Source organism: Cephus cinctus, unplaced genomic scaffold (assembly GCF_000341935.2).
Source record: "Cephus cinctus unplaced genomic scaffold, Ccin1 Ccin1_scaffold0709, whole genome shotgun sequence".
Taxonomy (NCBI): Eukaryota; Metazoa; Arthropoda; class Insecta; order Hymenoptera; family Cephidae; genus Cephus; species Cephus cinctus.
The window spans coordinates 785,681-812,861 of record NW_014333329.1 but is presented as its reverse complement, the minus strand read 5'-3'; the positions used below and the strand labels follow the sequence as shown (position 1 = coordinate 812,861).

The 27,181-nt window shown below is 39.9% G+C and overlaps 1 protein-coding gene across 3 annotated transcripts in view; it reads left to right on the top strand.

Annotated features, from left to right (window-relative positions):
- The window catches only part of LOC107270187 (zinc finger SWIM domain-containing protein 8), a 70,065-nt gene that overhangs the window by 16,665 nt on the left and 26,219 nt on the right, over positions 1-27,181 (top strand). For all 3 annotated transcript variants that reach the window (XR_003060454.1, XM_025087610.1, XM_025087609.1), the window contains exon 2: positions 13,122-13,166. Coding sequence is in view for 2 of the 3 variants with exons in the window: in XM_025087610.1 (XP_024943378.1) it covers positions 13,122-13,166 (45 nt within the window). In the remaining variant the exon portion in view is untranslated. The remainder of the gene's footprint in view (positions 1-13,121; positions 13,167-27,181) is intronic.

The following is a 27,181-nucleotide window of genomic DNA, read 5'->3' as shown; positions in this document are numbered from 1 at the left end:
GGGTTGAACGTCATTCTGATAGTCTGCTGCGTGCGTTGGCCAAGCGAGAGATTCGGGGCGAGAGTGAGAGTGGGGGAAAGGGGGGGGGTTCGTTGAGGGTGTACGAACGAGAGGAATAGGGAGGGCGGCCGTTGTATTGAGATGTATCCCTGTATCCCTATAGAGAAGCCCCTGTGTCGTCATGGCAACCGTATCGATCCCTCCGAGCCACGGGATATATGAAACGATCCACAGTTAGCGGATTCTATCCGAGGCCATTAATGTGAGTAGGCTCAGTGTGTGGGTGGGTGGGTGAGGTGGTGTTACTGGGTATTCAGGAGGATGACGAGGAGGAGTTCGACCCGTGGAGCATGTTTCGGGTTGGCTATAGGTTCCTGGAGGTTCAACTAGTCGACGTGGATTCTAGCTGTGTCGGAGGCTGCAGCATCTATTGGAACGAGCTCCGGTGTTGATGCATCAGATATATATAGAAGATACCGAAATTTTTGTTTCGTTTCTCATTGGGAAAGATTTTTTTTTTTTGTAGGAAATCGGGGAAAATAATTTTTTTGGAATGATATATCTGTCTAACGGTAACGTATTAATTATAATTGCGTATATGGGCTTATGATTAATTGTGAAAAGTATTGCGAAATTGTCGTGGGATTATAATTGACTGATTTTAAGCCATTCGATATAACTTTGTATCTTCATGGGTTTGATCGCGCAGTCTAGTCGCGGTCACATCGTTCGATCAGAGTTCGCCACCTAAAGGCAATAGGACAGATGTACGAGGAAGTTTTCTTCCCACCTCGCACGCCCAGGCCGTTCTCTCCTACGCGCTTGTAAACTTGTGTCGTTATTATTGCCTGGCATCGGTTCGAAGATGAGTTGCAAATATTGGAAACTTTAGTATTCACGCTGGTTTGAATCTTTTAAGCTTCCTTTTTTTCCAATTTCTACACGATTCCGTGGATCTATCGTCTAGTCGATCAGCAGTCGATCCTCCGTTACGGCTGGTACGACTTTGTCATCTTTCTGCTGCTACCGCTCTCTCTCTCTCTTTCTCTGTGTGTATACCAGTAGTATACCTCCGCTTTTTTTCTGGCTAGGGGCAAGATAACGTTATTTTAGAAAGTTTCCTTGGCTGCCGCCCGGTTGGAAAACTTCGCATATTACCAAAATCAATATTTATTACCGAGCTGCAAACACAGCGGGACCCCTTATATTACTTAACTCCAACCAAGGTAAACAGTTCACATTTTCAGCTCTACTTCGGCCAACTTTTGATATATCGCTGGAACTTGCGGAACGCTTGGCTGCTCGAAGCTTTCCAAATAGTGTGGAGAAGACAGAATTGAAGTAAACATTAAGTCTGTCGTTCTTGCTGCTGGTTTTCCGCTGGGAAAGCAATTCCTTCATTCTCATGGAAATATATATTTGTAAGAAAGATTATCCTTTGTTTTTTTTGAGCCCCCCCCCCCTCTCCTCCCGAACCGCGGCCTGACAATTGTAATACCGTGAAAAAGCCTCGTGGCATTTCCTAGAGACTTCATTCCTCGTCACGGTGCTTCTTGGAGAACTAGCAATTCCAGCAAAGGCCTCGGTCGAGCTTGGTTGAAATAGCATCAACTAGCACGTCCATAAAAGGCCACTTTCCTCGCTTCATTCTTTTACTTGTGTTTTCAAGCGATCATGTAAACGCAGTGCTGGGAATTGTATTTACTGGTCCATGACAGTGCCAACGTGCTGATCCACCATCTTAACCGACACTTCAAACTTAATCGTCCGCATATCAGTATATACTCGACGATGATTAGGAGTGGCTTACGTTTTAAGGTTCAACAATAATAATATACAGTGTTACTGTACCGATAAAATCTCATACACGCTCGGTAGGAAAACTTGGTCAGGTTTGATAAATATTATTTTGATTGATTACACACGTGTCTCCCTTGAAATCGGTGTTATCAATATTTGTTATACAATAGGCGCGGGTGTAAGGCGGACTGTTGAAAATGTTAGTATCTGAATTTTTGGATTTTTTTTTGTTTCTACCTTACATTCTCTATTTTTATCTGTCTGGCTTTTTTACACGTGGATCCATTCACATTGTACATGCCTCATATATATATCGTATATAGACGTTCAATACAGAAGCAGACGACGCGAACCAGTGGGACGTTCACCACGCATGATTACGATGCCAACGCTTTCATGTTTTCCTCATCTAGAAATAGCACCAGCTTCGTAGAGTTGAATGCAAACCTTGACAGGTGTAGCAGCTGATCTTGAATCGGGTAGTACTACATAGTCTGACTGTCGGAGTCGGTCTCAGCTGGCCAGCAGCGAGACAAGGTCGTTTTACCGCTCCAGGTGTAAAACGCACCGATCACCGTCTAGCAGCCTAAACAACAGTCTTGCATTTCTTATTTTTACCGGCGGCATCTGCGCGCGGGCAAACACCCTTGTAATTTGATAATACAAGAACGAGAAACTTTAACGAGTTCATATACTATATATACATATATATATGTATACATATACACTCATGTTGAAATAAGTCACGCGCTCTATCTATATTTGTAGTCCTTGACGAAAATTCATCGAGTCACTAATCGAAGTAGATATAAAGTTTTCAACGTGAAAAGACGAAAAGTTCGTTCAGCCTGAAGCGTAAGTGCGGAAATTTTATTAAGGCTGATTCTCGCGGGAAATTCAAACTTCTGAAAACATTCGGTCGTCACTGTTTAACTTCTGAGTGAAATGGCCGCTTTGGTCAACGGGAACTTTCGTGCAAGGTTCAGCTTAACTTTCAAAGGATTTCCTCGCTTGGATGAAAATCTCTTTAGACATAGCCTTACCAAAGTTACGTTCCAGAGTGCATTTACTTGGAGTGTATTCAGCGAGAAGCCATTACGGATTTTCCTTTAACGGTCCTTCGAGAACGTATGAAAAGAACTCTCGCACTCGTGTCCCAGTAAACGTGTGTGAAAACAAAAAGCAGTACAAGGAAGTAACAAAATCGACAAATAACACATTCTCGGCTTTTTTATTTTATTTTAAAGGTCTCAATCACGATCAACTTACAGTAAGTTAACCCTCGGATCTTCCTCGATTTTTGCGTGAACTTTGCGATTTCCCAGGAGATCTTCTCGAACCTCCCGCGACGGTTACGCTCGGTTCCGTTTCTCGGAAAGTTATTATCCTACCCTCTCGCGTAACTCATACTCCCGTAGTTTACAACGGACAGCAGGATTGGTCGTTGTATATCTGAATTACTAAAAGAAGAAAAAGTCGAAGAAAAAGACGCGGATAATACTCGCGGTAACAAAGAGACTCTGCATACAAAGGAAGAAGTCCTCCATGACGGCAAGCACCGTATACGTATACACACTGTATACGTATACCTATCTGTATACCTATCTAACCTATCTATGCCCATATACGTATTATGTACACTGCTATATATATATAGCAGTGTACATAATACATATATATATATATATATATACTATATACACCATAAGATCCGCTCTGTGCGGCGATTCTGCTTTCTGTTTATCCCAGAACAGCTGTTCTTATCGTCAGGCTCAGGTTGGTGGACTACAATACAGTCTAGCGTTATTTCCATAATTGAGTAAAATATCCATATTTATCCACGCACGTATTACGTATAGGACCTATTACTCGCAAGCGAAGTGCTCCGTCAGGCTTTTTATACGCTCTTCACGTATATATATACATATATACATATATATATAAATTAAATGCCGATGTCCATCCGCCATCAACGCACTATAGTTTCCTCGTGAGCTCTTCTTTCTTCGGGTCCCGGATATTATAGGAGCGTCGTCCGGACTCCGAACGAGTATTGGGTGTAATGAACTCTTCTACGACCAGGCATGCGTGTTTATCTTGCTGCACCTGGTTATATCGCTGCGACGACAATGCTATGCATTTCTCATTTACGACCTCGTCTTATGCTCCCGCGTCGAGCTGACACAGCGTGATGTCCTTGTAAGGTTATGAGTTCAAGGACCTCGCGATAAGACCCAGCTGCCGTGGCTTTTATCAGGAGAAACACGGATTGATATATGATTATTACCTCGTCACGCATTCTCGTCTCCTGTGTAGCTATATACGTATATACGTCTCTTATAATGTGTATATGGATATACCATCGGCTGTATAATGGTGGAACTCTCATTCACGTTGGTACCTATGCCGACTCTTTTTTTTTCATCTCTGCCTTAGGTCCATTGTGCGACTCTTTGTCAACGAAGTTATCCTCCCAGACGTTTCTAACTCGTAATCGCCTTAGGTACATTGCCCGGGACGATCGTAAAGACTGTAACTTTGCTGCTAGGCAGTCTCGTGGATGCCCGTGACGTCTAATGCTCTGCAAGGAAACCTAGAGAATTCGTGGGCTTATATATATATATATATTTGACGTTGCCGGAAATGTAAGGAAAGTCGAGATAGTAACGTGGCTCCACTTGCCGAAGCTGTTGGAAGGAAACGAGAAGTTGGTAAATACACGGATATTATACCTATAGTTTTTACAGTATGCATGGTATCCATGTGGTATATATATAACTTGGATACAGAGTGATAGAAATGGACGACTGTGCCGAGCCTTTTAAATTGACGTTCCATGTACGTTGGTTTCGTGTATGTATACAGCGGGTAAAAAGCAGACCGGCTCTTTTGTATCCACCATTGCGATTTCGAACAGGAACACCATGAAAAGTCTCGTTTGCCGAATAAAGAGTTCGCCGCGACGGATGGCGTCCGATAGGACGTTTGCCGCCGGTGAATCTCCTTTTCTCTTGTTACTTTTTTTTTTTTTTTTCACGTGCCACGGGTCCAGCCACAAAGGATTGCCCTTCTGGGCAGTCAGTGGACGCTCGTGGCCCTGAACAGTGGAGCAGCGGATCTCTGGAGACGCGATGAACAACGCTCTTGTTTCTTATCCTCTTACATTCCCTCTGTTAGTTTCTGTTTTGGTATAAAATATGTATACATATACTATACATACATGTGTAATTGTATGTTTATCTCTATTTTGCTTTTATTCGCTGCTATCTTGTATACTACGTAGCTTTTGCTTCCATTTCAGGATCCATGGTAGAAAAATTTCTTATCGGTTTAATTGGTCGATTAACGAAAATATTACGATAATTTTTAAATATCCGTGTTTAGTTTGTAAGTATTTAGCCATGTTTTTATATAGGTATTGATTGTGGTTCTACGATTTTTATAATCGTTGAACCTGTTTTTCGAAAAAATAGGTAGATTTTCCATTTGGTGCTCTTTCTGTATCCTGGAATAAAATACGTATTTAGTTCATGTCGCGTTTCTGTGCGAGAAACCGTGACGTTGCGTGTGAAACGTACGACAAATATAAGCAAATGAGATCGCTGTTATTTCTTTCGGTACGTATGTTGCAGTAATAGGCATGTGTTATATATGTTTGTTTGAATGGTATCGTGTTATTGGGGAGTGCTTATAAAGACTTCAGAGCTATATATAGTCTATTTTTTTCTTTTCTTTTATTTATAAGAGAGCGAGAGAGAGAGAGAGCGAGAGCGAGAGAGAGAGAGAGAGAGAGAGAGAGAGAGAGAGAGAGAGAGAGAGAGAGAGAGAGAGAGAAGGAAAGGTGGAAAAGGAAGCTGGGATTTCTGGTGACGACCAATAAGAGAAGCAAAGGAGCGTAATTCACGCGCAGCTCTTGATATTTCACCACGATTCTCGTGCTTCGGGGTTGGCATGAAAAAAGTTTGTGCATTTGCTGCGAGACGTCTGTTCTTTTCTCAATGCCATTTTTCTACGTTTTTTTTTGTATTAATTATAAAATTAGAAAATTTCGCCGAGGTTCTTCTGTGCTTCTCGGATATTAATTAGTGACGCGTGGATTAAATTTTCAATGGAATGGACCAGCAGGAATAGGTCCGCTGTAGATTTTCTGTACGTACTATAAGCGTATGTAGAGGAGGCGCGGCTTCCAGGGATTAATTAAAATGTAGATTTCCACTGTATGTTTCTTTGCACTTTCATTTTGTAAAACTTTTCAGAATTCACGCGTCGCGAGAGACCGTTGTCTCGCAACAGTCACGCAAAATGTGAGGACACGCGAAAGTTTATCCGCTTTCTTACTAATTAATGGGTATACCGAGAAAGATTTATGAGGATCGTGCCAGTTTTGAGAAATCCGAGAAGCGGCGTGCGAATGAGGAGCAAAATGACGTTCGTGGTTTTTTTTTTTTACGTAACTAAAACATACAAGAGGAAAAAGGATGCTCTGAAACATCGAATTCGCATGGGACATAATGCAGCACCAGTGAAATAAAAACAAAAAAAGAATGTAAGAGGCTGTCGTCGCGTGGACCACAGGTGGAGATTACATTATACTTCCAAATCCGACGTTCCCTCATAGAAGAAGGATTTATCAGGCATCATGGGTTGGATTAAATTTTTACGCGACCGTCTAGGAGTCGCCAAACGAAACTTTATGGAAAGTGGATGGTCCAGGACGAGGATGCTGGAAATGAGGGTAGCGACCTATAATTCCAGATCTTAGTTGATCTCGTACAGTGCGGGAATCATCTCGTACGGAATATCATCCTCCCTTGACGTTCTTTGAAACTGAAAATAAATTAAAAAACGCCATAGCGCCTTGTATTTCCTTTGTTTAGGTCTAGGACATCCTGAATGGCTGCGCCCGCCAACCCCATGACGCCACCAACCCTCCACCGTGCTTGTACCCCTCACGTCATTATGCCGACGTCGTCTTCCTTTTCCTACCTCACGTATCTACATTCCCCCCTTGAATTTTCAACTTTGCCCAGGAATTTCTTTGGCGCGAGGTAGCGACGCTTCTGTTCGCAGACTCGGGACGAGCTGACGGTATATGGAGATGAGAAGGAGAGAGCTGGGCAGAGGACGGAGACATAAAAGGAAGAGAAATAAGAGACGAAATGCGTTGCGGAAAATGCACTCGCGGGAATTACATTGTTCATTACAATTGTTGGCGTCTCTCAAGCGTCCCGACGCCGAACGCGGCACCGTACAAAAATCCTTGTTCCTTATATTGAATTTCGACGCGCCATAACGAACGATATACATGCTCCACGTCTTGTTTATCCGTAATTGCAGAGCACAGCGAACCCGACGCGGTGCGTCGCGGCGCTCGACAAATCGTGGAACATCCGACGCCGCAACACCGATCAATTTGTACCACTCTGCTAATGGGAGAGAAGCTCCGGTGCATTAATTATCCTTGCCCGCCGCAAATGGAATTCCATTTATCGATTAATTATTATTCATTAATACTCCTGTGCCTGAACTCAGTGGCATATAATATGCGTATATGTGTAAATGCAGTAAACCTTCCCACCGGAAACACGAAGCAATCGCAACTCGATTAGGATTAGCGCGGCGGAACTGCTATTGGCAAAACCTTGTTCCGGTATACTGTTTAGTTTTATGACTGTTAGGGAGCGATGTGACTTGCGTTACAGATACATTGCTTCCCGTGGGTCATTGCGGGGCAGGAGCGGTTTTCAATAAATAACGAGCAGCTCTACCTGCTCCGACTGTAATGTCTGGGTACACGATGCTGTATAGAGAGGTATCTGGAATCCCCGATCCATTGGTGTATCCGTGGCTGTGGTGATAGCCAAGCACTGCGGTAGAGAAAGTCAAAGAAAACTTTCCGAATCTTGAAGTCCCGCTGTGTGTAGTAAGTTTGATTAATTTTAATTTTAAAAAATCTCAAAAACTCGTCGAACTGGATACCATTACCGAAGTCAAAGTTCCCCAAGTAAATTTTGTATTTTGATATAGGATATTCCCGGCTTTCCCGTCTTATAATATGAATTATTCCACAAGGTATTTCCCGGCGGAGTCATTGGGTCACGGAGAATCCCGAAATTAAGCGTAAGATCAAAAACCCTAAGCGGATTAACTGATATCCTTAAGCGAATGTAACATTAAATATGTCGACAGACCGAAGCAGTACTATGGCGATCGATTCAAAATTAAATTTTTAACCCTAGCGTCGATATACTGTATATGCGCCTATATATGCCGAATGAAAAGGTCAGAGGTTAGACATTCGTCATACGACAAATTAGTCATCTCGAATTCAAGATTACGGCGAAGGAGGAATTGAATTTTTTTTAATAATTATTAATTACATACGTATATTTAGCCAAGTATTTCTCTCGAAGTGAAGGTCACTCAAGGTGCGTTCACACTGGTCGTTTCGTTTATGGTTTTACTGTAATTACACCACGTCCCTTTCGCGTAATCTTTGATCAGGAAAACCAAGTGCAGTCGACCAATGCTCGAAGGATTACGTAAGCGTCTGCTATTTTTTTTCACGTAAATAAAAAACGGACGCATTTCTCGAGTATCTCCGTGACGGGATTTCGAAAAAATATTAAATTTACACTTTTAATCTCGTATTCATCTCGTCTTAATTCTCTCTTTGATTTCATCCTCAAACGTTTACTGGAATGTTGTTCGTCCGGCTTGTCTTTTCTACCAGCTGACTTCGTAGCTACGTTCGTCGTCCCTCTGGTGTAGCATAGGTCGGGTCGTCATCGTAACAAAGAGCTCAGAGAACAGCTGGTGTCTACTTGGAAAGCCTGGGGCTCAAACCAGTATTTTCAGAAACTCAGACGCACAATGGCGGAAGTGACCTACCGGTCCATTTAAAAGTCCCGGGCACTTAAAAAAAAAAACTCGGATCCCACAGCAGTCGTTGCCGTTATATATATTATTTCTCCTCTTTTTTCCCCTCTCTTTTCTTATTCACCTTTTCATCGTACCCTCCTCCTTTCTCTCTTTCTTTCTTGGAATGGATTTTAAAGGCTCGACTTTTAACTGCGCCTTTTATGCCTGCCGGCACTCCCTATAACGAAACAGGTGGCGCACTCGCGCGTGCATATATACAAACACGATCCCTTCATTGCTACGACAATGGTCCCTATTAAAATTCGCTCTCTCGGTTTTACACACCCGGAGGATCATCGTCCTGCTGATGATTCGGCTCGTGTTTTGCTATCCGTATGATTCGGGGCGCATCGCAGCAAAGTCGGGATAATCCTTCTGTACCATATCCAATTCTTGGAATTTTCAATCAGGCTAATGATGAAAATTCTTTCTGCGGATTTTATTATATGTCAGCTGATCACGTGCCTCGTAGTGATTCGTATTGAGCGTCGCCTGATATAGTTATACGACGCCTGATAATCGCAAAAACTCAATCCGAGGTACGATGGTATATAGACTTTTGTTTTTCAGCGATACAAAAGACGCGGATGCTGCACAGTAAAATCTGAGACAGTTCATTATCTGCTTCTGTTTCTGTAACTGATGGATAAATGGGATTTCTTATAAAATTTGTAAATTTTTTTTTTTCAGTCTTTCTCACCCTTATGCACGATTTCACGTATACGAGCAATCTTCTTCATTTTGAATTTCTGCCACTTTCCGAGATAAAATATCTCGGTACTTCCTTTCTGGAGTTACTCGGTGTGCTCTATCTTCGAGATATATTACGTGCATTTGGTATATATCTATAGTTATACACCTCTTCCTTACCTTCCTTATTCCACCTTCTCCATTTCTCTAGCTCTTCTCGTCTCTCGATCTAAAGCTCATCCGACTACGATTTCCTTCCTTCTTGCAAAGCAATGCTACGTACGCAAATAACGTAAGAAAGGTCAGAGTGCATAGGTACTCAGTATCCACCTATGTAGGTATGCACCACATATCCCACGCAAGCATATGCATTCACTAATAAGAAGTAGCATTACGATATCGACTTCACGACTTAGGCTATATTTTCTCTCATCTTGGTGAACGAACGCGAAATTTATGCGCATAGATTATTGGCTAGAAATTAAAATTTTTTCGAGAATCCGAAAGTTTGCCAAGAGCTACGAAAATCAGTGTGGTGTTATATATACGTTCTGATCGAGTGAAAATTTTCTTTTGATTTAAAAAAAAAATTGTTTTCCACAAATTTATGGGTGGCACCATGATCTTGGCGTTTTCAACTTTATCATTGTCATTCGTATACGGTAGCCCCGTTTACTAAGAAATTTTACCATGAAAATAAAAAGCCTGGAAAAAACATAGAAAAGAGACACCGAGAATCGTGTCTCCGTGCCTTGGCGTTCAGCGGCTCTGGTTCGCCTGGCGCTTTCGAATGAGAAAGCACAAAAAACGTGAAAGCTCGTGGAAGCTCACGCGTTTGGTTACGCTTTGGCCTTCTGAAAAACGTAACGCTTTCATACAGAGCCCGTTAGCCAGAAGGAGGCGCGCGTTAGGGTTGGGTTGGTAAGAGGGGGTTACAAGGGACAGCTATCCATTTACAAAGCTTAGCTCCCCAAGGCTTAAGAAGCTTTTTATAAAAGCACTGACGATAAGCCGGCTTTAATACTTTATTTTATACGAAGCAAATGCCTTTTCCTTACCACACCTATTAGTACAGTCCGTGCATTGATTTTTATCGTGTCCCAATCCGAATTTTTAAGTTTCATAAATTTTACTTGATTTTTCCTTTTCTTTTTTAGCAATTAAATTTACCTGTTATCACTGTTTTCATTCGATAACTCGTAACAACAGACCTAGTTATACGACTGTTTTTGTTGCAACGAGAAATACACGAAACGTAATAAATTGCATTTATCCATGTTATTAATGTACATAGGACGAGCTCTGTGTACAATGCTAAATGCAATTGGTTATTTATGCAAATTAACGCAAATTTATGGCTCGTTTTCAATCGAAAGGTCGTCTCAATCGGCTATTGACCTGGTTAAAGGTGACGCTGCGAATAGCCTGACACTGGAAAATCGTCCGACGGCTCACAGTTGCAACTGTAGCGCGCATTTGCGAAACTTCCACTCAGCCCTTTTGCGGGACCACATCGTCTATTTATTTGTTGGAATTTCGTGTGCGTTTGCTGATCTTGCTACTGTACTTGCTGCTCGCTATAAATATCGCTCTCACACGTGCACGTGAATGGCATTAACGAAAGTAAGCCGAGTGCGTTTATTTTCCTTTGACTTTCTCCGTCTGGCGCCGATTCCCTGTCTTACGCACGTGTGAACACGGCTGCAGTTCTCGTGCTGCGTATACATACGCGATAACGAGGAATCGATGAGATTTCTTTCGGCGGATTAATACTAACGATTTTCATCCCTTGCGAACGAGCCTTTACAATCGAGGCTGCTCGGTAGTTTGATGATCCTGAAATGTTGCCCTTGCTGGAACTTTTGAGTGCATCGTAGAAAAGTTTTGTTTTCATCTACACTGTTGTTTTCTATGACGCATATGTCATATTCAGAAATTACGTCGAAAATGTGCCAATTCGAATTTATTGTATTACGATAGAAGTATTTACAGATTTCAGTAAACCAGAGCTCAGCAGAAATTACTGAAAATTTGTCTGACGGCCTTTTAAACGATAAACGATTCTGTGGAGTTCATGGAGATGAACCGGAAGCTGATCTTTGATTCGGTTCTGCCAAGATACTTTGGCAGGATTTTATATTTCCTTTTATTCTCTTTTTTGTCCCCTTTGGAATTTTTATATTTACTTAGTCACGTAATAAAATTTCAATCCTACAACCTCTTACTTGAATCTTTAATAACTCTGATCGGAGCGGGCACGAGGCGGAATCCGTTATGCAATTGGAACGAGGTAATTAAAACTTTTTAAAGTCTTAACTCTGAGTTTAACCTCGAAATTAAAAACTAATATTATCCCACGAAAGCTCGCGTTATTTTTCTGTCCATCCTTAATAATCATTTCTTTAATTTACTTCATTTTTCAACCTTCCTAACAATGATACTCTCCCTAACAGGCGTTCTGTACAATTTTACACTGTCCGAGGTTTCCCATCTTCGAATAAAAAGTCTATGGGCCGTCACGCTCGTTAATTCAAAACCTATTGAAATACATTGCAAGTATATAGATCGTCGGCTTTGATATTAAACGTTAACCCGCTGCGAGGACGGTTGGGTCGTTTATTATATCGTATGACATTATACCTTTTTTTCCTTAAACCTTTTTCTGCGATCCTTCCCATACGCATCACGAGGTAAGAAAATTAAGAGACAGCCCAGACGGAACTCCAGGTGGGTTATTATAGTCGTTTCGACTATATCCAAGAATTAATCATTAATGGACGATAATGATCGGATCGCGAGCACCCGGCTGTAACAGCGTGATAATATATGTAATAAGACAGGCAAACCTTTTAACGTATAAAACGCATGGTTTACTCAGGATCCGTGCGCCCCGTGGGCTTTATGCACATGCCGTGGCTTTTATTAGCAGCGTAATGCGTTAGACAACATTACATATAATCACACTCACGCAACCAGTCTCTCTCTCTAACCTATACTAAAGGGAAAAAGTGTCAGAGAGCTTTTAGAGATTATTTGAAAAAAAAAAAAAATCTGAAAATTCTGAATAATTTTTATATCAAATTTCATGTAAAATTACTAACGGTAATTGTACCATATGGACCTGTGGGATAAGTATCCATAGCATAATTTTTGTTGGATTTTTTTTATAACGGGTGTCGTAAAGTCTCGGCTTAAATGGTTAATATGTTATGCGCGTGTGTTATATAGTGGCACTATTTTCGTACGTTCACTCCATACCTACCTCGTTTATCAAAACGCATTATCCGACGAAAACTCAGGGATTAATCTTTTTGCCGTCCTTGGGAGAAAATCTACTTGGATATTACGGAGAACCGTTTCACGCCCATTGCTCATAATTATCATTTTTCTAGGAGATCACGACATGGCAAACGTGACGTTTTATTTGTCTGGCACTTGGCCAGGGTATACTCTAATGCCGCTAATGCTGAGTATATCTAACCTATCTAAAACCTACCTAGCTATACCTTCGTTAACTCTTCTCGCGACATGCCTTACTGGCTAAATAAATCAGTCTGGCAGACGTGTCATGCTGACTTTAATTAAGACTGCTCAAGTCCTTCTGCATGATACGGTCGGTTCTTACGAATTGAACTTTTTTATATGGTATTGGTTGACGGTGTATTTATTTTTGGTAATAACTTTGTTCTTTTTTTCTTTTTTTTCTTCAGGTGAGTTCAAGGGACCCGGACTGTACCTTATTGGATCGTATAATGGTAACGTTAAGTTCATTAATACCTCATCGATAGTGATTTGAAATAATAAATTATCGACTTCATCTCGACGAGATATTTTGTATTTCTCTTCGAGTTACGGACACGCGTGCAGGTATGACGATTGCAATTTTGTCGGGTTTCCAAATTTTCGTGACTCTATTCCCAAACCATGATACCTGTTCTCAACCGGTAGATTCGCGAGACTTTATTTTCCGATTACTCGAGGCGCAATTTCGCTTGGGGGAATTGCAGGCATTTCCAGCGTAAACGAGCCATTATCTACGAAAAGCTCGCATGTAGGCACTTTATATTTAAACGAACTGCTTTCTATTCAAAATAGTAGAATTCTCCATCCCTTTCCGTAGCTTAACGTTAAACCAACTGCCATACGCTTTTGCTCGGCTCTCTGTGGATTTAAATAATCAAAATCATGAGTGTCTTACACATACACCCACACGCGAATAGGAACCGGAAGAAGTCCAATTCAACTATCCTTACCTTTACGCTTATCGTCGTCTCGTGCATTTTAAATACCTTCTGTACGTATTACCTCATTAAGTTATTAGATGAAATTCCCATCTCGCGCTGCAGTTTACGGGAACATAGTAACTCCCTCATATCTTATTTCTACGCACGAGTACAGATATAACATAGTTTCGTCATAGTAAGCACAAAATTATTCCCTTTTCGAAAAACCGGGTTTTCGTGTGTCAACACGCATTATTTAAGTAAGAAATATATATATATATATATATATATATATATATATGCAATGTGTCTACGATATCGGTATACATAATGTGCATGTATTTATAGAAGCGAGAAACTCAGATCGTTTTATCAACTGAATTTCTGTACGGTCTGTTCCACGCAATGTATATAAGTCGTGCTGATAGAAGGCTGTTCACTGAACAAGAAAGCTTACTTCTCCGTGACGAACGCCGAACGGATGGGAGCTTACGTCTGCTTCATTGACTTTGATTCTCCATGAACCAAAGAAGTACGTCCGAGTTCGAACGAAACTTCATAACGTTCTGGCAGCCACCGTAAGTCCACTGCTTGACTATTGCTGCTGCTGTAGGTATAGTTGTATCGATAATATAATATAGTAGGCGTATGGTCAATGTATTAAATTCCTTGATTCTTATGAAATGTGATAGTCGAATAAATTTTGATGATACAGTCAAGCATTATCACCTGTGGCTTTTAGTGTGGATCTTCAGCTACGCTCCGATACGTAGTATACATAGGTATAGTTAGAGAAGTGGACGCTTCCAAGCAAGAAGGGGGGAGAGAGAGAGAAAGCGAACGGGGATGCAATCATGAGAAGCCGCCGCGTTGGCCAAAGGTGGCTTCTTGTTTGGAGCCAGAGAGATAGGCTAAGAATGAGTAGCTAGGGGATGATGGTGCAATGGCCAGAGTGGAGGAGGATCGAGAAGGGATGGCTTAGTCAGCATCTCGGGAGGGTTGAAATGAAACCTCGGGCCAGATGGGGATTGGTAGAACTGACTCTTCTTGGCAACTACGCCTCTTTTCTACCAGCTGTTAGTCTCTAGTTGCTGATGGCAGAGGGGAGCGAGGGTGGCGGAGAAGGGGGGGGGGAAAGAAGTTTAAAAGCAAAACTGCCCTTTAAAGTCCACTCCCTTGCCGGATGCTGCTTGCTGTGGTTAGATTGAACCTCGACGTTGCTACGTACTCTCTTTTCTCTTGGAAAACTTCATCTTCGTTCTCTTGAAGGAAAATTCAGAGTCGGGGACCGTCGAGAGCGTGCGGTATGGTATGGATGGAAGAAGAAGGATGCTGGGCGGTTTTGCGGATGCCATTTTGAAAAATCGATGCTCACGTCGTTGATTGGCTGGAAAATATGCTTTGAGGGATATGGAGAGACGTATAGGGATTTTACATGTTCCTTCGTTATTATGGGGTGGTTGTAAAACGTGCAAACAAAGGCGACTGTTGCTTGAGACATGGTATAGGGATATTTTACGTAGCTTTGTATATAACTTCTTTGGTATAACTCTGATATAAAATTGGTTAATGTTATGGAAGAACTTAGTATCTGACATTTGTCAAATGGATTACTAATCTTGACTGCTGTTGGACAGTCGATGTCTGTCTGTTTATATGTAATGTATGGTTGATATATATATATTTTTTTTTAAGTTTGAAGGATATTCCCGTTCAGTAAACTTTATGGGTATCCTAAGTTAGGGTATAAACGAATTTTCTCTACGCGATACGATTACTAGAGAATTTTTCATTTCCAGTAAATTTTATCGAACCACTTTCATCGCAGGAAGTCTCCGTACGGGATACCAGGATAATCGTGGGAAATATCGAAATTTTCAAAAATTCTAGGTTACGTACAAGTTTAGCAGTAGTCTCCTACGTGCTCATTAACCCTATTTCAATTAGTAATTTCCCTATACGAATCTGTTATTTTATGAAAATTCGAAAAATGCTAATTCCGACAAGAACGAATTCGATTACCAACACTCAGCGAAAGAATATACTGGAAATTGTTAGTGTTCGATTCGCGTGTAATATCGTCGTATTTCGTAACGCAAGTATTCCGCTACGTAGTCAAAGGTACCTTTGACAGCATTTCTTGGCGCTCGTTATACACGGCAAATTACCCGTAAAATATAGCTAGAGAATTGCACCTTACCGTTTAATAGGATCCCAGACTTTACAGAGTTACAAATCAAGGATGCTTCTGATTGCTGGTTAGCGCATGCGCGATTTAAAATCTTCTCACGTTCTTTCTTTTTGTTCGCCTCATTTCTCTTGCGTTAATTCTCTCTCTGTCTTACTCTCCTTCCCTCCCTCCTCCCTCTGTTATATTGGTCCAAGCTACAGTCTCTTCACTTTGAAATCTTCGACGAGTACTTAGCTGCTCTTACAGGTTATTTTGGTGAAACGAAATTTTTTAATGTCCGGAGAAAATTATTTTTTATTTGCAAAAATTATTATTATAGGCAAAATTGGAATCTTTACCTTTTCACCATCCTGATAATCGAGTGGTGTTCGGGGACATTTCACTGTTTGGGATTCTATTTTAGACGTTGAACGTATTGGCGAATGTGAGAAAGTGGTCCAGGACATGGATAAGCATGAATACAGAAACTACGAGCGAAATCGAGCCGCTGAGTTACGCTATCGGTCAATGTCTGTCTGTAAATCGATGAGTAACTCCTGGAGGCGTGGTGCCGAAATTCGACGCCGTTAAATTATCAGCGCGTTCTCTCACGTCTCGAGTTATCCAAGGTGGCGTCAGTTGCAATCCATTCTCTTTGATATTTGATGCCCCTAAGGTTTCACGGGTAATACCGGTAAGTTTCGCGTTTGAAATGCCGTCGCGAACTTTCGAAGTCGAAGCTCGACGGAAACTCGCCGCTCGTGCTCACCACGTTAACCCAAGGGGTTGACTGCTCTTAATCGTTTGTTTTCTTGACTTCCAGAACGGTACATCGTTAGACGTTGGATTAAATTAGAGCAACTATATTAATAATTTCTCTAAAAAAATGTAGGTAATAAAAATTGAATACATTTTTTTTTAAACAGCTTTTGAGGCACCAACGTTTTTTTTTAAATTTTACTTGATCTATGTTCTCTTTACATAAAACTACTTGTCTGCCTTGTACAAAAAGTAAACTAAAAGTTCCACACGCGGTATCGGTTTGCTATCGGTTAGAAAGTCGAAGCTGGTTAATCCTTTTCGAAAAGTTTGATCTCACGATGGAAGAGGATTTTCTTCCTGGAAGCAACCCTATCCTCACCCTATGGTGTATCTACGGTGCGGTACTGGCCGTAATAGGATGTGCTTACTTGAGCTAATGGTCCATGAACACATACACAACCCCCAACTTCGAAATCCACCACTGTGTGCCTCTAGCTATTCCCTGACGTACCGTCTACCTAGGAGTTTGCGAGGATCGATCGAAGGCGCAAAGATGAAGGAACATATATACCTATACCGTATAGGTTGCATGGAAAACTTTAAGAAAATGAAGCTTCACATTCCCAGAATGTATAAGCTCAGTTAGTTTAACTTTCAAGAATATTCTGCTGGCTCGTTTTGCTTTTGAAACGCACAAAGTTATCATGCACGGTTCATATATACATATATACAAAGACTGATATCTCTCGAAGTATCTGTACTTGCTTGTTTAACTAGATACCGTAGCAGGTATCTAAGAAGTTAACCATCTTGGTTGTGACAATGTTTTATTTCACATTAATTCCATAGAGGGCGTCCTAGATTGAGCCGTATTTTACGAGAACCCTATAATCGTTTGCGTTAGAACCGTAGTGTGGCGCCACATGTAATTTGCCGGACACTACGTGAAATTATATACGAGCCCCAGTGAATTGCTGAAAAATTCTTTACGAATTTTTTCCTCAAGGTAGCCACGATAATTGGCAGGTGATTTCGCGGTGAAGTATAGGCACCCGATATGAAAGATGCATCTCTCCTAATTGTCCCAGTGGTGGTTGCAGAGAGGATTAATATGCTGACAAGACAAACCGGTCTTGCACGAGACAAGATCTAGTGCGGCCATAAGTCATGACCAAATGGCCCAGGGTCCTTCCGCTCAACTTCCTAACAGAGTCGTCGGAGTTTCTTCTTATTGTTTATCGATGACTCGAGCTCACCCCGATAATACCCACCCCCGTATAATCCAGCGACGCTTCTTTACCTCGCTCCCAAGTTCCGGACACTTCCGCTACGGTGGCGCTCTCTGTCTCTTAACTCCTCGAAGGATATACAACTCCGCCATTTGCCATCGCATCGAGCACGTAAATACATATACATAACTGAATAGCATGGGAAACTGTGTAAAATGATTTCTTTATGATTTCCCTCTCTCTCTTCCCCCCCTCCCCCTCCCCCTCCTACACTCCCTACACTTAACCGAGCACTGGTGTAAGATATAGCAAAGAAAATTGCCCGAACTAATGCTACGAATGGATCGTTAAAACTTTACGAACTAAAGGTTCAAACGGAAAAGAAATGGCGGTTCGAGAAGAGTCTTTGAGTGTAAAGTGCAGCTGGGAATCAGGCTACCGTTAAGGTAACACCAAGAATGGGTTATGTTGTAATGTATGGCGCTTTACCTTTTTTCCACAGATATAAATACATGCCTCGTATATAAATATATATAAGGTCACTTGTAATTTTAAAAAGGTCCAGCAGCGTCCTAACCAAGGTAGCTACTTCGTCAAAGTCAACCGGGATGAATTAGGCTATTTAATATTGATGATTAGCCCTTCCCTTTAGAAACGTTATGGCACACACATATATACATCTATACTACTGGCACAGCTCAGCCCCAAGCCCTCGTTTGTTCTCGTTAGTGCGAAGCTTTTTCATGCTGGCGACGGACCGTTGACCCGATAAATATTAATATTAAAGAAACGTACGTAATGATCTCCGCGAACAACTACGCAAACCGCTTTAATATTTTATCCTTAGTTTTATATATATATGGATTTGTTATACCGTCATTAGTATACGTACTCAGTGGGCGCTGAGTTTCTTGCTGAGAGTCGTTGACGTTTTTCCTGTCTTCTCTTGTCTTCTATACATACCCCTCAGTGACACTTAGCGCGTATGGCAGTGCGATAATGTCGCATGAATTTTTCGTTATACCAGGGGCTCTTTGAAAAATACTATAACATACGACGCTACCTAGCAGAGGAAATCGCGCTCGTTAATATCGAGGAACTCGGTAGTGCTCTTATAGGTACTTACCGCGATTCTCAGGACCACAGTGCACTAAGGAGTCTGTCCATCCAGTAACTGGCAAGTTCCAGACAGGAAATTGATAGAACGTGTAAGTTGTCGAGATTCGCGAAATGGACAGCGTGATATGAAATATCGTTGTACGTTATGATATATAGATATATATTGAGTGCTTACGGTATATAAAAGTATATATGTAACAAGGATATAGGAAACAGGTTGGGTCTTTGCTATACTACGAATTTGTCTTCATCAAGAATCGCCTTCAGGATGCTGTTCCGTAATATTTTACTCTCACGGATCCGGACGCTGAGTGCCTCTCTGTTTTCGGAAAAGTCGATGGTATACAGGGTGATCGTGTGAAAATGTATTTCACTGAAATATCTTGGCCGGAGTATTTTTATGTCTATATGAAGATTACGAGTATGGATTTTGCATTTGGTGGCGGTAATAGCGATATCGATCGATACGTGTAATATTGATTCGATTTTGTTATGTAAAAAAAAAATATATATATATATATATTCATGTCTTATGAATTATTGCGTCACAAAGACATGCTTCCTGGCGATGTTACACCAAGGGGGATTGTAAGGATTCTCTCAAGGTGGGTTGGTAGGAACTCTTGAAATAGGAGGAGGCATCCTGCGGATGATGTCTCTTGCTGATGGAAATACGAGGATGTTGGGATATGGTCTTGCCTTAACATATATGCGTATACCTATTGTCCTTTGTTGTTTGGCGTGTAAGGTTGGATTTACGAATTCACTTTGACGAGCCCTTCACAAAGGGAATTCGATGATTTGTTAAAAGGGAAGGAAAGGGTAAAAAAAACGTGAAAAAAAATATATGAAAATCCAAGTTTAGGTATGGCTTTAGAAATTTCTTTTGGTCGATTTCCTTCGGTGTTTTATCTTATTTAATCTTGTTTTTGTCGTATCTGCTTTTTTGTTAGTCAAGTACAGGAGACAAGGGAGCTGATTAGCTTCCGGCTATGCGACTCGTTCCAGCATTATTATTAACCTTTGGCATTTTCTGAAATTGCACTGACGTGCTTTTGTTTTTCCTTCTCTCTAAATTAGGTACATAATGAAATGCATGGCTTTTTTATTGTTTCTCTTTATAGAAAACTTATTCGTCCAGACTGTCCCGTAAACCTTAACGAACCTCTCGGCAGCGACCAATTGCAAGGCGCACGGTATTTAAAAGTGGGAGGATAACGGCTTATTGAGGTATTTGTCATTTTGTACTTTAATAGACGCGCTCTTATTAGATATTAAAATTTAATTTGCCTTTGTTACGACCTCCTCGTACTCCGGTCTACTACTCCGGAGTCTCTCGGCAGATTGTCGTAATAAAAACCCTGCGTTAGCTTTTCTGCAACAAGGCTCCTCGTCAGTAGTTTCGCAAAATTTCTAAAGGAACGCCGCGGAAAAGTTATAATTGCGTATCTTTTTCATCATAATTTAACGAGTCAAATAAAAGTAAAAAAGGAGGATTCGGATGATCATCGGTTGACAGTAGCAGTCACTGGCTCCACCAATTTTGAACATTGAAACGACTATTGTCTGTTTGTTGTAGTTTTATATTTTTTATTTAAATTTTTATTTTCTTTTATTGGACGTCTGTGTATTTACAAAAATTGCATTTTCATGAAGACGTTTCAGAAATCAATTCTCTTCATTTCCGATAACAAATCACATTGCATCTTGTGGTTTCTTCACTTTCATAAGGGTGCCAATCATAACCACAAATTCGATGTTAACTCAACTATAGGTGGGCAGGTTGATTTCCAAATTAAGAAAGGATATAATCGATACTTCGCTCGAAATCAAAAGTACCAGAGTACATTACCAAGGATATTTAAAAAAAAGCACCACTTCCGTTACGGAAATATGGGGATAAAGTTACAACTTCGTGACATAGGAAAACATAAAATTCCCTAGTAAAAATTTCACGCGTCAGTCTGTCAGTTCAGAAGTCGGTCAATCGTTTTAGTAATTAGTCGTTCATTCTATGTAATTACTGAAATCCTGACAACCATAACAGCTACGCAGTGTATATCATCGGTAATCGTAATTTCATCATACGAATTAAAAATACGTTTCAATTAATTACGAGTGATGAAAACAACCGAGGTAAATCTGTCACGTAAAATATCGCGCAATTCATCTATTTCTATATGTATATATAGCTGTACTATATTTTGCAGAATGAAGAGCCCCTCGCGGTAGGAATTGTAACTACGGAACTGGCGATATATTTTTGTTCACGCCATCCGTGCTGCGATTTTCGACTGTATACATAGCATGGGTATAGCTACATAGAAATCCGTTCCCTATTCCAATACTTGACGCTCCGAGTGTAAATGGCGTTCGAGTTCGAATTCTGTGTTGTTGTCGCGGCTATTGTACTCAGAAGTGTCTTTCTGCGGTACGAATGGCACGATGCTTCTGGCAAACTGTTCATTGCCGAACATTCCTGTTCATCGAACCATCCAACTTTTCAGCCTTCGAAAAGGATATTTGCCTAGAGAGACGAACTTCATTACGTATTGTATGTATACTTATAGCTTAGGTATAGAATGGTAATGCGTTACTGCTGGGAAATTTCACGCTAATTGACTTGGGTAGTTTCGATTTGGTCCGTGATATACTTCAACGATCAGGGAAGTATTTTCATCGCGACGACGAGTTTTATTCACGTCGTTTGTTGATGCTTGGAAATATCTTTAAAATTCTATTATCCAGTTAACTGTCTATGGGTACTATTACGGAAAGTCTGAAAAATGGATTTGTGCTTTTTAATCGAGTCACCCGTTAACGAACCAGTAATACCTGGGGAAACGAAGGAGTCTTGGAGGATTTTATACGCTTTAATGAAAATGGCGATCCAAAGGCTGCTAATTATATTTTGAACGATCTCATTATTGCGAGAGCTGATACTCGGAGTGTATTTTTTTTTCTTGAAATTCCTAATATTTTCAATGCCTACAACTTTTGGACGTGTCTGCTCAAAATTATACGTGCTATCAGAGTTTCCAATTTTTATCTATGGAAATATGACAACACAAAAGGGAACGTTATATATGAATATTCGAATACGGATAGATATTCTGCATGAAATGCACGCGCATTTATTCCTGTATAAATAAGAGTACTCTATGCTGTATTTTTAATCCAAATCGAAGCAGAACGCCGGAGCAGGAGGTATTTTTATTAGGTATAGAGTAAAGGCCGCGCCGAGTGGTCGGTAACTGCTCTTTCCTCCAGCTGCCGTGTAAATCCAGACAGAATTACTTATGGACTGCAATATGAGCATATACTCATTTACGAAGAGAGTAGATGAAATATAAAATTTTAACGAGGCCGATCCTAACAGAAGCCATTTTTAAGGTGCCATATATGTATGTATGTTCCAGTATAATAAAGGGCTATTAACGGCAAACGCACCAGCTGAAATCTAATATGTATACCCATATGATAAAGCAATAATTTTGTCTATTAATTAAAAAAATTTCCATGTCGCCATCGTCATTGATTTTTTAAAATTATTTTTCCTTAGACGATCTAGGAATCCATAAAAAATACAAATAAAAATACTTCTTCATATACTTCAAGTAGACAAAAGCTCAGCAGACAGTAACAGATATTCGACTATCCATTTTCGTACATTACGAAATCACTCTAGCTCTTCTCTACTGGTTACGAGTATGGTAACACGAGGAAATCGTCGAACTTTCCTATGGATATCCTTTATCCCATGGGAATCCAAGTAGGAGGGCGCGAACATACCGGGTACCAGGGAACTATGCAAATTTCGTATCGATCCTTCAGACTTTCCCTAATGGAATAGAATATTGCATAGATGAAGCAGCAGTAAAACGATGATGAAATACATCACAGTGAATCCTCCCCAACGAACCTCGTTTCATTTGTCGCTATAAATGTCGACAATTTATATTCAGACAAGAATCTCGCAGAATACTCGATACGTGCGTGTTACTGTAATTTTTAGTGTAAAATATTTAAAAAAAAAATGCCTCATCGAACTCAATAATATATTTCTTCGTTAGCCGCAATATACAGTATAAAACGCTTTTTCGTCGAGTTTCCTAATGTTTTAGGTATAAATTAACCAAGAGGCGTTTGTTCAGGGACTCCGGCAGGAAGTAGTGCATAAAATGTAATTCAATCCAAGTACCGTATATGCATACGCTATTCTTCTAATGCATAATGCACTGCACACGCTCTAATATAATATGATAATACCGTGTATCTCGTAAATACGCAATAGCCAAAGTGCATACGCACTAGACTGTATATTATAACACATATTATGTCTACATACACTACTGTTAGGTATACCTACAAGGCTTTTACATTTGCGCCTTGCACCTACCTTAGCTATTGTTCGCATACCGATAGTACAGCAACACTCTCCTATCCGTCCTATTATCTTTCAGTCGGAGTCCTCTCATTTGCGTAATGTCTCTTGTTTTTACGGAGTTTTGCGAAGCATGAAACTTTTCACTCTTCGTATTCCTTCCCAGCCCTCGTTTTCCTTCTTTGTCCATCTCTCTTTCGATCTCCCTCAGACCAGTCATTTTTGCACTTTCTTTCTCTCTCGTCGTAGGTATCTCCGCCATCCAGACTTCCTTTTCCTTCTTTTTCTTCTTGTCCTACGAAAAGTTTCTCGGACCCCCAAGTCGCTTTTGCGTTTCTTTAATAATAGGGCGAGTATCGAACGACTGCTAACTAGTAGCTTCCACTATCTTTAGTAGCTCATTGTCAACGGGTAATGTACGTTCACTTGCATTTCGAAATCTTAGTGGAGCTTATTCGTCGACCCCCACTCTGTATTTACCATTAGCAGCTATTTTCATTGTGTTTGAATTACATTGCGACGCGAGATAAGCGTATTAACGCGAACAACCCGGCGATAAGTAAATCAGCGTAATGCCAGTCCTTTGCAATGGCTTGCTCATTAACGAACTTCCTTCCTATTTTGCGTTTCCATCTCCCTTTCGTTTCTCCTCGTTCGCGTCTTAACGAGGGTGGTCCCTTCGTACAAAGCTCCTGGTATCAGGGGGTAATTAAGCGAGGACTGCTATTCCCTGAAATATACGAGGACTCTTGCAACCGTCGTGACGTCACGTTTATAATTGAACCGATATCGTTCGATTTTTAGACAACAGATAGGTATACGAGTATTATACGTATGCACGTGAAGTGCGTCACACGTGTTACGTTATAAAATGCACCGTTGGGGATCCTGACGAAATTACGAGTATTTTTGGTTGGATATGGAGTTAGGAGGGATAGAAAGAAATTTGAAAAGAATTGTGTAGAATGAAAAGGGAGGAATGATGTTTGTTGCATGGGCAACGGGGGGCTCTTTTTTGTTTTCTTTGGCCGACGTGAAAGTGGCCTCGACTTTCTAGCAACTGGGGCAACGTGAAAAATGCTCGCTCACTGGCCCCGTCATATTTACGACCCCCTGTGGAATTCTTTATCTTTTTCTCTGGGGTATTCTCCTTGTTTCTCGGTCTTTCTTTCTCGCCCCCTTTTTTTCTTCTCTTCCTTTCCCTTTTTTTTTCTCTTAATGACGTTTTTCGTTAATCTCACGGCGCTATGCAAATAAATTGCGAGCTTAGCCGCTGGCGATATTTCCCAGCATGCGCGAGCGCGGACGTTTGCGAAATTAGTGCAGCTCACAGTTTTCCTCTTATAAGGAATTTATTCCGCGACACAAATGCGACGCGCTATGTAAACTCGGTAATACCAGCTTGCGGAGATTTGCAAAATATGGGAATCGGCTTATTCGTGGTATTTCTGTTACATTTATTGAATCTCCAAAATTTAGCTGTATACGGTGCGACCCTGTTATAAGGGTCGTTATGTGATGTATAAGTTATGTAATGATAAAAAAAGTGAAATAAATTCTTCTAAGGGAATACTCGAAGAGCAAAAAAGTGCTTGAATTTGGTCAGATTGTGGAACCGTAGACTGTTATGCATACGAAACTCTGTAGTCGTATTGTGCCATGAAGAAGCGAACACTTGACAGATATGTATATTTCGAGAAAAACTCACCTAAGGAGGCGGCATACAAATGGCCCCGTCAAGGAATATTTTCAAAACCTCCCTTTCAACCCCTCACGATTCTATAGAAACAGATGCAAATGTGGGACTTTGCCATAAATTAAATGCAATATAAATTACCATTTATGTATACAGCTGAATGCATTCGTTTGCCTCCATAATCCACCCTTCAGCCAATGCGTGAGTGCCTACCCACTTATGTAGCACAGTTCAAGGAAAACATTTTTTATGACAATTTGGATTTCTAAGAAACGTCATCAGTTACTCGTAGAAAAATTCGTTTGATGAGAATTAAATAGCATTGACTGACTTATCCGGAATTTTCTCTGGGACTTTTAAGGTGGTGTCTACTGTATTATTATCTTGGGGTCTACGTCGAAATTTCCTTCACGAGTGTAACAGATTTTATATTAATACACACGATGGGTTTACTGCAACAGTATACGGTAGTAAAGTAGTACAGGGGAATGCTTGAACAAGTATGGGGAAACTGAAGTAACTGGTGGTAACCTACCCTTCTTATAGCTAATCCAGAGGGTGGGTTATAGTTATTGAGCTCGAGTTGTATCGTTCGTAAGGGACGAGTAAATGCTCGTACGAAGACGGTGAAACGGACGAAATTAAGGGTGGATTCGTTGTAAAAGAATAAATACCTCGTGCAATGTGATTTTGAATTTTTTTTCGGAAGTGACGTATTTTTTAAAAATTAAAAAATTGCGTAACATCCTGAAATCATAACGCAGGGATGGTTGAGTTTAACGTTATTTATTCTGCTTTTACTTAATTTTTGTTGTTGCCTGTTCAGCGCCCCTTTCACTTGGTACGAAATCCGTAGTTACCCCCCTTCCCCCCCCTCCAAACTCGATATGGGCAACCCTTTGAAAGTTTGCCTAAACAATGCCGCCCCTTCTCGAGCAGATGTCGATTTCACGTCGGAGGGTTGAAACCCTTGCCGCGCACCCCTTTCCAAATTTCTCTAGGCACTTAGACGAAAACGATCTGGACACTCGAAGTTGCCATCTTAAAGATATGCGTTTTCGACCCTCGTCGAAATTCCATACTCGTACTAGAAACATATTATGTACCTAAACCTATATAGGCGCGCATGCTGCTATAGAAAACAGGCCTGATTTCGAAGATTCCGTAGCACGCACTATTAAGGCACCATAAACATCCCCCATAGTGCTTTCGGCACAGTTGGCCGAACATGGGCGAGTTCTTAATTACGATAGAATTAGAGGGGTGGTTCTCAAAATGGTAGGCGCTCTGTTTCCGAAGTGGCATCACGAAGGAGGGTTCATGCCGTGCTGGCATTTTCATTTTATCCTGGCCTTTAACGCCGGTAGCCCCGGCAGAAAATGCAATCAAGTCAAGCATACTAGGGTGAGAAGTGCGAGGAGCGTGCTGGCAGCTTCACTTTCCTTTTTTTTTTTTTTTTTTTTTTTTTTTTTTTTTTTTTTTTTTTTTTTTTTTTTTTTTTTTTTTTTTTTTTTTTTTTTTTTTTTTTTTTTTTTTTTTTTTTTTTTTTTTTTTTTTTTTTTTTTTTTTTTTTTTTTTTTTTTTTTTTTTTTTTTTTTTTTTTTTTTTTTTTTTTTTTTTTTTTTTTTTTTTTTTTTTTTTTTTTTTTTTTTTTTTTTTTTTTTTTTTTTTTTTTTTTTTTTTTTTTTTTTTTTTTTTTTTTTTTTTTTTTTTTTTTTTTTTTTTTTTTTTTTTTTTTTTTTTTTTTTTTTTTTTTTTTTTTTTTTTTTTTTTTTTTTTTTTTTTTTTTTTTTTTTTTTTTTTTTTTTTTTTTTTTTTTTTTTTTTTTTTTTTTTTTTTTTTTTTTTTTTTTTTTTTTTTTTTTTTTTTTTTTTTTTTTTTTTTTTTTTTTTTTTTTTTTTTTTTTTTTTTTTTTTTTTTTTTTTTTTTTTTTTTTTTTTTTTTTTTTTTTTTTTTTTTTTTTTTTTTTTTTTTTTTTTTTTTTTTTTTTTTTTTTTTTTTTTTTTTTTTTTTTTTTTTTTTTTTTTTTTTTTTTTTTTTTTTTTTTTTTTTTTTTTTTTTTTTTTTTTTTTTTTTTTTTTTTTTTTTTTTTTTTTTTTTTTTTTTTTTTTTTTTTTTTTTTTTTTCAGTGTTTCAGGCGTACTCCAACACCTTCTTCACTTGTGTTTTATCTGGAGCGAGTTTATT